The 12900-nt window shown below is 41.3% G+C and overlaps 1 protein-coding gene across 4 annotated transcripts in view; it reads right to left on the bottom strand.

Annotated features, from left to right (window-relative positions):
• Nucleotides 1–8807, bottom strand: part of ACYP2 (acylphosphatase 2) — a 195340-nt gene extending 186533 nt beyond the window's left edge. The window contains exon 1 of one of the 4 annotated variants that reach the window (XR_004054443.1): nt 8315–8801. Coding sequence is in view for 2 of the 4 variants with exons in the window: in XM_010378894.2 (XP_010377196.1) it covers nt 8315–8456 (142 nt within the window). In the remaining 2 variants the exon portion in view is untranslated. Of the gene's footprint in view, nt 1–192; nt 365–8124; nt 8172–8314 lie in introns of those variants that run through there. The other 3 variants (XM_010378894.2, XM_030921610.1, XM_030921612.1) reach the window with 3 other exon arrangements.
• Nucleotides 8808–12900: the final 4093 nt, after the last annotated feature.

Raw genomic sequence — 12900 nt, 5'->3', positions numbered from 1 at the left:
AAACAACTGGTAAAGGGAAGGAGGGGTGATGGAAATGTTCTGGAATTAATGCTAATGCTGCAAAACATTGTGAATATACTAAAAACTACTGTGTATTTAGTGTTATGTAAATTATATCTCAATTTTGTTAATGCCACACACACACACAAAAAAGGAAAGCAGAAAACAGGACTATGATGTAGTCCTTCCTACCTCTATTTGTAGAACAAGAGCAGTCATTCTCCAATTTTGCTTACCATACAACCTCCCTGACTTTTTCCTATCACTCCATACCAAAACAACTGCAGTGAAGATCCTCTCGAAGTACTGCAAGTAGAACTAAATGACTGAGATCTCTCTAGATTTTATAACTTATTTCTGCAGGAGAAAGCATCTTTCTCTCTAGCAGAAATTCCTTCTGTGAGGAGGAGTATCGTTAGTGTGTCATTCCTGGCTACTTTCTACCCTGCCCTTGTCACAGGGACAAGCAGTGACTCATCTACTGGGTAAATTTAGAAGGAGAAACATGCGTAGCCCAGGCATGTCCTCTTCCTCCTCTCGCTGGAAGCAAGTTACCCACGGGGATCATACTTCTGGCTCTGCCCTAGAGCAGCCTCCCTGTGCCTGGAGTTGGGGGTGGCCAGTGTTTAATTCTGTAGTACAGGTCATTATAAAGTCCACTTACCTGCAGATAGACACCACATTCCTAAAACTCTGCTTTACTCTTTGTCTTCCTTGTCAGTAACTCACACAATGAAGAGAGGTGTTATTTGTTGGACCCCTCGAACTACAACCCTTATTTTAAAGCTTTGGGAGGAATGTATGTCAAGGAGCCTCAAGACTTCTAGCCCATTAACTCTGCAAGGCAGTGAACCATGCAGGAATCAACTGCTCGAAGTTTCATATACCACCTGGAATCTTCCCAGAATCTTTCTGAGAGTCCTGATTCCTAGTATGAAGTAATAGACATCTACATAGAAAGAAAAGGTGGACGTGGAGACACTTTTCTGCACTTTATCAGTGTTGGCTGGAACACAGCCCTCCTGGGACAGGGCTTCTGTAGGAGATTTACCTATGGGCTTTTGTGGCCTCCCCATACTTTTTCCACCTCACTTGCTGAACAGAAGGAAAGCTGATATGACACATGCAGGTTTTTCACAGACACACTGCTCTGGAAACTGGGGCAGACATCAGCCCCTTTGGTGATAAAAGACTCCAGCACAATATGCTGCTCAGTCAAGGTCCAGTCCACTGCAACTGTACCTCACTTTGTAGAAAGGAGTGTCAGTGAGAAACCCTGAGGGGGAATGTTTGCAAAGTAAATCATACTTCGAATTGACAAACAAACACTGATATTTAAAGAAACCTGTGATGAGTTTTAAATGTCAGCACCTTTTCAGGTAAAATCATATTTTTTATATTGTAACCTACCATTTCATCCTGGGATCTGACTGCAGTGTCAATTTTGAATGTAGGAAGTGATCTATATGCTGCCTTACAAAGCAGCCCTTAATGGCTGTAAATATCTTTAATTGTTACAAAGCTTTCCTTATGTGGAATAAAATTCTGCCTTACTTAACCTTTTGCCATCAGTCCAGGGTCTGTTCCCTGGAGCCATACACCACGGCATCTTTCAAACAGTTAAAACAGCCATCACACTACTATTTATTCTCCAAGCCAACTATCCCCAAGCACTTCAATTTAATTCAGTTCACTTTTGAAGGCCCCACTAGAGGCATAGCCCCATAGGAGATATGAAAACAAGCCACCAGCCTGACCTTCAAAATATTGTCATTATTTTCTAGTGAGAGACACAAGTGTACACAGATAACTGTAGCTGAAAGCAGAATTATGAAAAGGAAAAACACGAAGTGTAACAACTATAAATAAAATGCTATAGGAACAAAGACAGGAGAGGGAATTAGAGTTAACCATATTTATGTTTCTTGATTTTAATGGTGTACTTATATTTTCAACCTCTAAAACACAGCTTTTCCATTTACTTGTCTACATAAGAAAAAATGTGTACATCTAAATCATGCATTATCTGACAAAGTCATTTAATAATTCATCCCAGTTTTCATTTTAAGCAATATTTAACAAATATGATATTCATCTCAGTGATAGCAGTAGGAGACAGGCAAATTCCCTAGGTAGACAGGGATGGGTCTCCAGTGAAACCTGACCTTCAAGTGAAACCTGAAACTGAGTTTCCAGTTCCAGGTGCAGTCCACAACCAGAGCAAGAACTTTCTCGATGTCTTTTAGCCAACTGAATGGTGCTTTTTCCAAGCCCACCCATGGAACAATTAGCATACACCCCATTCTGAGCCCATAAAAACCCCAGACTCAGCCTCACAGATGGCTATCCACTTTCAGGCCCCCTCTTACACAGAGGCCTACCCACTTCAGGTCCCCTCTCTTTATTGAGAGCTTTTCTGTCACTCAGTAAAATTCTTCTCTGCCTTGTTCACTCTCCAGTGTCCATGTACCTCATTCCTCTTGGTCATGGGACAAGAGTGAATGGCAGGCACAAAAAGAGCTGTAACATATGCTCTTGCTCGCCAAGCTATGGGAGTGAAAAAAACCACAGGGTGCCAACACTCCCCCATTTGCTGAGCTGCAGGCAGCAGGACCCAATGAGTTGTGGCATGCTGTCATTCACTGAAGCTGCAAGCAGCAGAAATGAACGAGAGCTGTAACACTTTCTGGAGGCTCAGACCTCAGGACTCCCCAAGCAAAAGCTGTAACACCCCTTGGAGCTCTGTGGTGGCTGGCATCTCCAAGTTATTGGGCACTGCCACATCCCCCTCATCCAGACACCAACACCCAAGGTAGAAGCGGTCACGGCACTCCTGGACCAGCTGTGAGCTGACCGCAGAGCCAAGGCAAGCACAGGATCTGGACCAGTAGCACAAGCTGAGCACAGCCTGCTGGGCCAAGTGGGCAGAGTAAGCCCAGTGGGCCCAAGCAAAGCCTGGGCAGAGGCACCACTGGCCGCAAAGATTTCTGGCTGGCGAAACGGCACTGAAAGAATTCTATGTCATCAGTACTCAAATAAGCTACTCTTATTCTAAAAAACTGAGTCAAAATAAAAATTCTAAGCACATGTAAACCAACAGATTACCACAATACATTTCTAGGAGTGTCATTAGTATTCCCCTGAGAGCTGGTAAAGAATCAAAGCATCTATACACAGCATAATCAATTTCCCTTTCAAATGTTCAGATTATATTATTCCAGATATAAATGTAATGAAACATCTATAGAAACATTATAAACCAGGCCATAGTTATAAACACTCTAAAAGCACAGGGGGCTCAGTCCCCAGTTCTCTTAACCCTCTCCCAAAGCCCTCGATGCAAGAGAAGTTGGTGGGGAAAAAACATGGAGCTCCTTGAGAATATGAAGATTTTTAAAGTAGAAGATGAAAAGAGAGAGAGAAAAAAAAAGAGTAACTTTAGAGTGGAGAAACCAGACAAACACTATCACAGCCAGGTGATCAAGGTTAACATCAACAGTGATAAGTCAGATTGACAGTATATACCCTTGATAAGTTTGACAAGAGCAGCACTTTACCTCTGTGGTCTTCCTCCCAATATCCCATAACCCCAGTCTTGTCATAACAAAAATATCAGACAAATCCCAATTGGGGAGTGTTCTAGAAGTACTTGACCTCAAAGTACTCCTTAAAACGGCCAACATCATTGACAACAAGGTAAGTCTAAGAGAATGTCACAGCCTCAAGGAGCCTAAGGAGCCAAGGGGGCTAAACGTATCCTGGATGGGATCCTGGAACAGAAAAAAAGACATTAGGTAAAAACTAAGGAAACCTTGAATAAAGTAAGGACTTTAGTTCATAACAATGTATTTATATTGGCTTAAACCAGTTATATGGTCCCTATACTAACAACACATCATTTTTAGTTGGAAAACATTTTCTGTGATAAACTCAAGTAAGCCAATTTAATTCATTGATCAATTTTCCATATAGGAAAGTTAAAACATTTTCCATTTTTTCCATGTTCACTTTAACGTCATTGAAACCATTTTCACTAGAAAGTTTCCACTCAAATATTTTAATGATGACTTTATCAATCCATATTTTGTCCATAATAAATGTTCCCAATTATAGGTTCTTCCACTGCAAATTTACTTTCATAGCTATTATTTCTTTTTCTTTTTTTTTTTTTTTTTGAGACGGAGTCTTGCTCTGTCGCCCAGGCTGGAGTGCAGTGGCGTGATCTCGGCTCACTGCAAGCTCCGCCTCCCAGGCCCACGCCATTCTCCTGCCTCAGCCTCCCGAGTAGCTGGGACCACAGGCGCCCGCCACCGCAGCTGGCTAATTTTTTGTATTTTTAGTAGAGACAGGGTTTCACCGTGTTAGCCAGGATGGTCTCGATCTCCTGACCTTGTGATCCGCCCGCCTCAGCCTCCCAAAGTGCTGGGATTACAGGCGTGAGCCACCGCGCCCGGCTCATAGCTATTATTTCTAACAAGCCAGTTTTCACTAAAATGTTATTATTTCATACTTTCTTTATTTTATTTTATTGTTTCTTCAGAGACAGTCTCACTCTGTTGCCCAGGCTGGTGGCCCATGCCTATAAGGCCAGAACTTTGGGAGGCGGAGGTGGGAGGCTTGCTTGAGGCCAGGAGTTCAAAACCAGCCTAGTCAACACAGTGAGACTCTATCTCTACCAAAGAAAAATTAAAAAGTTAGCTGGGCATGGTGACTCATGCCTGTAGTCCCAGCTACTCAGGAGGAGGATGAGGCAGGAAGATCATGTGAGTCCAGGAGCTCAAGGCTGCAGTGAGCTATGATCTTGCCTGGGCAACAGTGAGACCCTGTCAAAAGAAAAAAAAAAAAAAAAGGCTATCAAGGTTCAAATCCCAGCCCCACCTCTTAATTTGTATAACTGAGAAAGAAGTTACTATCCCATGCCTCAATGTCTCCATCTGTTAATGAGAAAAACAACTGCAGTTACAGAGATGAAGATTAAATGAGACAACATATGTAAAATGTTGAGTACAGAGCCTGGCACATTCTAAATTGTCAGGGAATGTCAGTGTAGATGTGTGTAAATATGTGATGGTGAATTTGTACTACATACTATGCCTTGATCAATACTAGGCATGTACTCTCTTCCATTTAACATACTATAAACTATAGGAATTACTGCCCTAAAGTTGACTTTTTAAACCCCACTATTTATGTATAGTACATTTCTCTTTTCCATATTTTTACTGTTGGTCCAAATTGATTATATACCATGTTACCACTATGTGCACAAAAGTAGAATTGTATAGTTAACAGAAATATATAATGTAATAGCAGAAAACATCATATAATGGGAAAGCACAAGTTTTAAAGTCAGAGAGATGTAGAATCAAATCCCATTTGTCAATTAAGGGCTTGTCCAACTTACTGAATCTCTGTGCACCTGTTGTGTCCTTGTTGAAACAGGAATAAGACATGCAACTCACAAAATTGTGATGATTAAGTAAACAACAGTGAAATGTTCAGCACAAAGAACACCCACAATAAATGTCACACATTCACACACACACACACACACACACAGACTCCTTAACTACTGCCACTTCTCTCTAGTGGACCATTCTGTTAGGTGATCTTTGCCTTCACTTTTGTATTTTACATTATGTGCTTTGGTGACTTATTGTGGCAGTTTTCAAAGCAGGATACCATACCCCTGGGTGCACTCAAAGGCTTTATAAAGAGCACAGATCCATGCGTAATGTTCAGGGAATCAATTTCCAGATGTTCAACTTCCACATACATTCTTTCCTAAAACTGACCTGAGACTCCTTTCATATCTCCCTTTGCACAATCACCCTTTGAAAGAAAGGTCTCCTATTATCTGAAGTGAAGTAACTCAGGAATGGAAAACCAAACATTCTATGTTCTCACTCATAAATGGGAGCTAAGCTATGAGGATGCAAAGGCGTAAGAATGATACAATGGACTCTGGGGACTCAGGGGGAAAGGATAGGAGGGGGTGAGGGATAAAAGGCTACACATTGGGTACAGTGTACACTGCTTGGGTGATGGCTGCACCAAAATCTCAGAAATTACCACTAATGAACTTACTCATGTAATCAAATACCACCTGTTCTCCAAAGACCTATTGGAAATAAAAATTAAATTAAATTTAAAAAAGAAAGATCTCTTTACAGAAGGCACACTTTTACCCATTCTTAATCTTACCCTGGTACACTGCACCAAAGTGTAAAAACCTCTAGAGTACCAAATACAAGGATAATTCAACTCTTCCTCTGACCAAGGTTAAATAAATACTCCCAGCCTTCTCATTAATAAATTTCTAGCTGAGTACAGTGGCTCACGCTGTAATCCCAGCACTTTGGGAGGCCAAGTGCAGGAGGATCGCTTGAAGCCAGTATTTCGAGACTTGCCTGGGCAACAGAGACGCTTTCTCTACATAAAATAATTTAAAAATCAGCCATGCACGGTGGCGCGGGCCTATAGTCCCAGCTGCTTAGAAGGTTGAGGCAGAAGATTGCTTGAGCCCAGGAGTTCCAGGCTGCAGTGAGCTATGATTGTGCCACTCAACTTTCTCCAGCCTGGGTGACAGAGCAAGAGTCCCTCTCTTAAAAAAAAATAGAATTAAAAAAATAAACTTCTAACACAAATTTACCTTTAAATTTTAATAATGTTTATCATACTTTTTATATTATTTTCATCTAGTGTTCTAATAATAATTTCAATAATAATTCAATCCAGACAAAAAATTTAATACTTGGAGCTGTTGAATACAATGACTTCTAAATTTCTCTTCAAAGAATCAGTATGTCAGTATGCTCGGTTCGTTGCGCTCTATTTTAAAGTCTAGCTTCCTCGTTCTCCTCACCCCTAGTTTCAGTAAACAACCTTTTCCACCAGTTTTAATCAGTAGTTCACATCTATTCCCCTGGTCACCTGCTCCATCTTAAGTCACCCCTGGTCACCTGCTCCGTCCTGAGTCACCTGTGGTCACTTGCTCTGACCTGAATCATCCTGAGTCACCTGTTCTGCAACCACCCTTCCTGCCAAACTACCCATCCCGCCACTCCAGCTCGTACCCCTGCTCTTTAAAACACCCAATCGGAATTAGCTTAGACTGTGCGGTCCAACCCTAGCCAGTAGGAGAAAGACACAGCAGTAAGGGCTACCTGAGTCAGGAATAAGAACTTCCCCTTCCTCTCCCCTGTTCAGGTGTGCTCTTGCCATTGTTCCATCCGCCAGTCGCACCCTTCTATAGAAGTAAAATTGCCTTGCTGAAAAAATTATTTGAGTTTTTGCACCAAGGAACAAGCATTTGTTTCTAACAAAGCCTTATTGTCAAAGGAAATTAAGAAAAAGCATTATACTTATTCATACATATGCATATATATATATATATATATATATATATATATATATACATACACACATATAGCAGAAAAGTATGATAGGGTGAGCAAAGAAAAAAAACCCTCAAGCGAAACAATGGGGTAATTCTGTGGCAGAAGTGGAAGGAAAATCAAAGTCAAAGAGGAAAAGAAATGAGTAAAATTTCCCATTGTTGAAGAGTTTTATTTCAAATTAAGATGGTGGATATTAAATCATTACCGTATTTACATTCCATTGAATAAATTTCAGAGTGACTTAATATTTTCATTTATAAATATCAATATTTTCAATAAGCCAGACGTTACAAACTTTGCAACTACTTAAACTTGGGATGAAACAAAAATTAGGTAACAATTTAATTCTTTTAAGAGCTACAAAGGGGTCTAAAAACAGGTTTGACCTCTGAAAAGGTAACCTTAAACCATCTAAGCGTCCTTCCTAAAACCCAAGTCAAGACCAGGTAGCTTCAGTGGCAAGTAACGAGACCACTAGTTCAAAGATCCTCTTCTTTTCCTACCCAACTTCAACCTTTCCCTCTGTGCCGCTTACTCCCGCACCCGGCAGCCGCCCATTTCTGATCCTCAGCAAATCCCTCTCCACTTCTCTCCCTATCGCCACTTCCCTCCCCATTCCCCTACTTCCCTCCCCATTCCCCTACTTCCCTCCCCATTCCCCTACTTCCCTCCCCATTCCCCTACTTCCCTCCCCATTCCCCTACTTCCCTCCCCATTCCCCTACTTCCGCTCGTCCAAGTCCTCGGGCGCATGCGCGTTTCGTCTCCTTCCCCATCGCCGCTGCTGTGTCATGGCTGAGCGGAAGTCCCAGCCACGACGGGAAAAGGCATACTTTAGGTGGGAGGCGCTTCTCACAGCTTTCTCCCCTTCCTCCCATCACCTTTTTGATCTCCCCCTGTAGCGGGGCCGCCTACCCTGCACTCTCCCGAACACCTCGTAGTCCACGGATTTGAGTGGCCCGGCGGTAGACATGGCTGCGGCGAGCCCTCTGTTGAGGAGCCGGAGTGGGGCTCGGGGCGCGGCGACTGCGGCGGCCGCGAGAGGGAGGAGACACATGGGACCGCTTGGCGCACCCCGCGCCTGTCACCGATCCCGGACGCTAACGCGCCGGGGTCACGCGTCTTAAGCGGCAAATGAGACTGCGGGGCCTGGGAGCGAGGGCCGCCGGGGACGCCAGGAGGGAAGAGGCCGCTGGGCCCCAGTAATCCTAGGCCTCCTTTCTCTGCCTCTCTTCCCGGACTAGGCAGGATGCTCTCTCCACAGCGCTCCCTACCATTTAATTGATCAAGGTACTCTGTTCTCAAAGTTAGTAAATAAAACCCGGATGCTGTGCCCCAAAAAAGAGTTGCTTCCCCCAGCTTTATTAAAGTGTAATTGACAAAAGTTGGGTATATTTGTGGTGTACAAGGTGATGTTTTGACATATGTATGCACTGTGAAGTGATTACATCAATGGAATTAACATATCCATTGCACCATTTTTTCATGAAGAGAACATTTAAGATCTACTGATCAATTTTTAAGGACACAATACATTAACTACAGTCACCATGTTACACATCAGATCTTCAGAACTTCCTGTTCACACTATCTGAAACTTCGTACCCTTTGACCAATATCTGCCCATTTCCAACCCGTTTCATCCCCCATGCCAGGTCCCCCACCCCACTCCATCCCGGCAAGATTTGCTTTTGAAATCAAGGGCTTGCTGGTTTAGTGTTTTGAGAGTTAGTAAATTATTTATGAAATGTTTAGATGACTACCAAATCCGGCGATTTTGAGCCAGCTTTTAAGATAAGGTCTGCAACATCTTGAACTCTTCTGTAGAGTCAGGGAATAGTTGAGCCTGAACTCATATTCTAAATGGATTGTGATATTTTTCTGGGATAAGAAACTTTTAAAAAATATGAAGTCTTTTATTCTAATGGAAACAGACAAAAGAAAAACACTGTAGTCATCTTGTCTGCTGTTCAGTCATACAGTTTTTTGTGTGGGGGGGGTTGTTGTTGTTTTGAGACGGAGTTTCGCTCTTGTCACCCAGAGTGGAGTACAGTGGCGCGAACTGGGCTCACTGCAACCTCCACCTCCCGGGTTCAAGAGATTCTCCTGCCTCAGCCTTCCAAATAGCTGGGATTACAGGCAAGCACCACTTCACCCAGCTGATTTTTGTATTTTTAGTAGAGATGGGGTTTCACCATGTTGTCCAGGCTGGTCTCAAACTCCTGACCTCAGGTGATCCACCTGCCTTGGCCTCCCAAAGTGCTGGGATTACAGGTGTGAGCCACCGCACCCGATCTTTTTTTTTTTTTTTTTTTTTTTTTTTTTTTTTTTAATGGTCTTGATTATTCTTAGCAACATCCCAGTTGCCTAGAAGGTTAAGGCTGAATTTTATTTCCTGGTGAGCTATTATAAAGTTTTAATATAAAATCATCCACCACTCCAAGGGATCTGGATACAGCTATTGATAATCTGCCACCTTCTAGAATTCCAAATCTGTTTACTTGTGAGAATTTGCATTTCTGTATTTGTTGGCCTCAATACCTTTACATATTTCTCTGCATCTGGCCACACAGTTAAAATAATCCACTGCAATCTGATTCAATATACTGTGCCAATTCTATTAGAGAACACCAAAAATCACCTAAAACTTGGTTAGAATATGGTTAAATCATTTTTAAGGTAAAATGTAAATACAAAAATTAGCTGGGTGTGGTGGCCTGTGCCTGTAGTCCCAGCTACTTGGGAGGCTGAGGTGGGAGTAGGATCACTTTTGCCCAGGAGGCAGAGGTTGCAGTGAGCTGAGATGGGGCCACTGCGCTCCAGCCTGGGTGATAGAGCAAGACTCTGTCTCAAATAAAAAAAAAAAAAAAAAAAAAAAAAAAAAAAAAAAAGGCATCTCTACTGAACACTTGCAGACTCTTTTTTCTTGTCATCATTTCCTGAACAATACAATATAATAGCATTTACATCTCATTAGGTATTATAAGTAGTCTAGAGATGACTTAAAATATACAAGACAATATGTGTACATATGTTTCTATCAGGAAGTTGAACATTCAGGATTTTTATATCCAAGGGGAGTCCTGGAACCAATCCCCTGCAGGTAACAACGGACAACTATACCGTAGCTTCTAAGTAGTCACTGACTGGGAAGGTTGACATTTTCCTTTTCTTAATCAATCTTTGACTTTTCCCCACATTTACCCAAGAGCACCCCTGCCAATTATTAGGTAGGTTTATTTGAATCTTAGAAGTGCTATAGCAACAATTGACATTTGCTTAGCTGAAAAATTTGCTGTGTCTGCCAGCAGTCTAACATTAGCAAATGGAAATTTTTATGTACCATTTCAGCATGGATTGCCAATAATACATGATTCTAAGTCTTTAGAAAATTTAAGCAAATGTTTCTAATATGTTTTAAGTAATTATAGTATGAATTCAACTTTTATTCTTCTTTTCCATGTTGTTATCTTTCCAATGAATATTTTAATAAATCACATTAGGCGGATAAACCACACATGTACCTACTGTGAGTCCCTGTTTTTACATATTCAGGCTGCTTCTCATTTTTGGCTACCATAAAAAAGAAAATATGTGTGCATGTAGCTTCCTTTCCACATATTTTTAATTGAAGTTGGAATATCAAGTGAAGGGTATAAGCATGTATTGTTCTTGATATATATTGCCAAACTGTTTTTCAAAGGGCTGTGCCAGTTTAAATATATTACTACCAACACTGTATATGATTATTTGGCTTTTTATACAAACAAATGTATGCAGGTCCTTCACATACAATGTGTGATTAAATTATATGAAGCTTCGGTTTTGTAACCTGAGCAACAGCTTTGGAATAACTAGGCTTTGTGTTACTACCACTTGAAATTAAAACCTGTCAATTCTCTTCTTTGAACCCTTTAAGACAATTTGTTTGTGATCTAGGATTATGTTTAAGGTAATACATAGAAAAGGAAAATCCTGCTTATATAATATGACTGTAAAAGATGACCAAGCACCAGAACCTGTGAAATAATACACAAACATAGACGTGTATTATCTATCTATGATAATACATATAATAATACATATGATAATATGATAGATAATACACATCTATATATGTGTATATCTAATAAGGATAGATAATACACAGAACCTGTGAAAAAAGGATAGATAAAACTGTGTCCAAATGACATTTAAACTGAGGAGGTACTGCCTGTAACTCTCGAATTCATCACCACATGGGGTCATTTGAAAGTGATTGCTAGTTATTTCTCAGAAATTTGATATTAAGATATGATTGATTTCAAGGACAAGCAAAATTACTTCATCTATCAACATATTTCTATCCCTGAAATATTTTTGTAATCATTATGGTGAAAGTACAGGTCCCAACAGGATACAAATTGTTAACTTCCACAAGGGAAGAGTCCTAAACAAGCCATTCAATGATTCCCTGTGGAAGGAACACTTTTTATAGGTCAAAATAAATGCTTAGATAATTATTACTAAACTGGTTTCAAAATTATTAGACAGCAGACTGTTAATCAGCTGAGTAAGTAGCTGGTTTCCCAGAAGAGGCTTTAATCTTATTACAAATTATCAGAAAATTGCTTAAGCGTTCTCTCAGCAAAGCATATTTCTTTCCAGAAGGATATTCTGTCCAAGGTTTGAACCAATTTTTCTTTGTCATAGTCCAATTTAATAGTAAAAAGTCAGAAGGATAAGTAACATTAAAGCATCTTCCCTCTCCCAGCTTGGTACTGAGTACGCTAAAGTGAGGAGAGGCCATGGTTGGTCCCTCCCCTTGCCTTCGTTTCCCCCTACCTAGCTGAAAATGGAAAGACACAACGTACTTTTGAAATCCATTTGGGCTCTCTGGGAATGGTGTATATTCAAAGCTGATTACTTATTTTGCAGGATTCTTTTTGTGGGAACTCAGAGCTTCACCCTAATTGGAATTCCTGACTGCTGCTCCCTTGTAAGGCAATGCCAGTTCTCTCTGCAGCCCCATCCCAGCTTCTGTATTAAATGCCCTGGCCCAGCTTCTGTATTAAATGCTACACCTCCAACTTCTTTCTGCTAAAAGAGACTAGCCTCCAGCAAGAAGGCCATCTGGGTGGGATCCATTTTAAACTGACCACAGGACCACATCTCTTTCTCCCATCACATTCTAGTTGTGGAGACTTATATCTCTGCCCTACCAGTGATAGAAGTCACAGATTGCTCTGAACTCAACCACCTCTCTTTGCTCTGCTTCGCAGTCATTTTTCAGACATCTCCAGCTACAGCCTTTCCTCAGGTATCAGTCAACCTGTCTTTCTAGCTCTGAGAAGTAAACACCGAGATCTCAGAGAGGTTTTCTTAAAGACTGTCTCACTGAGCTTGGGGTGATGAGGAGACACCCTGCTTCTCTCTCACATGGTGGGAGGAAAAAGCTACAGTTCCCCAGTGCATTTCCCCAAAGAAATACTCTGGAGCCTAAGGTGGGTGTTGGACTAAAA

The sequence above is a fragment of the Rhinopithecus roxellana genome, chromosome 17 (assembly GCF_007565055.1).
Source record: "Rhinopithecus roxellana isolate Shanxi Qingling chromosome 17, ASM756505v1, whole genome shotgun sequence".
NCBI classification, from domain to species: Eukaryota; Metazoa; Chordata; class Mammalia; order Primates; family Cercopithecidae; genus Rhinopithecus; species Rhinopithecus roxellana.
Note: the sequence above shows the minus strand (reverse complement) of the source record. Positions and strands in the feature narration are given on the sequence as shown.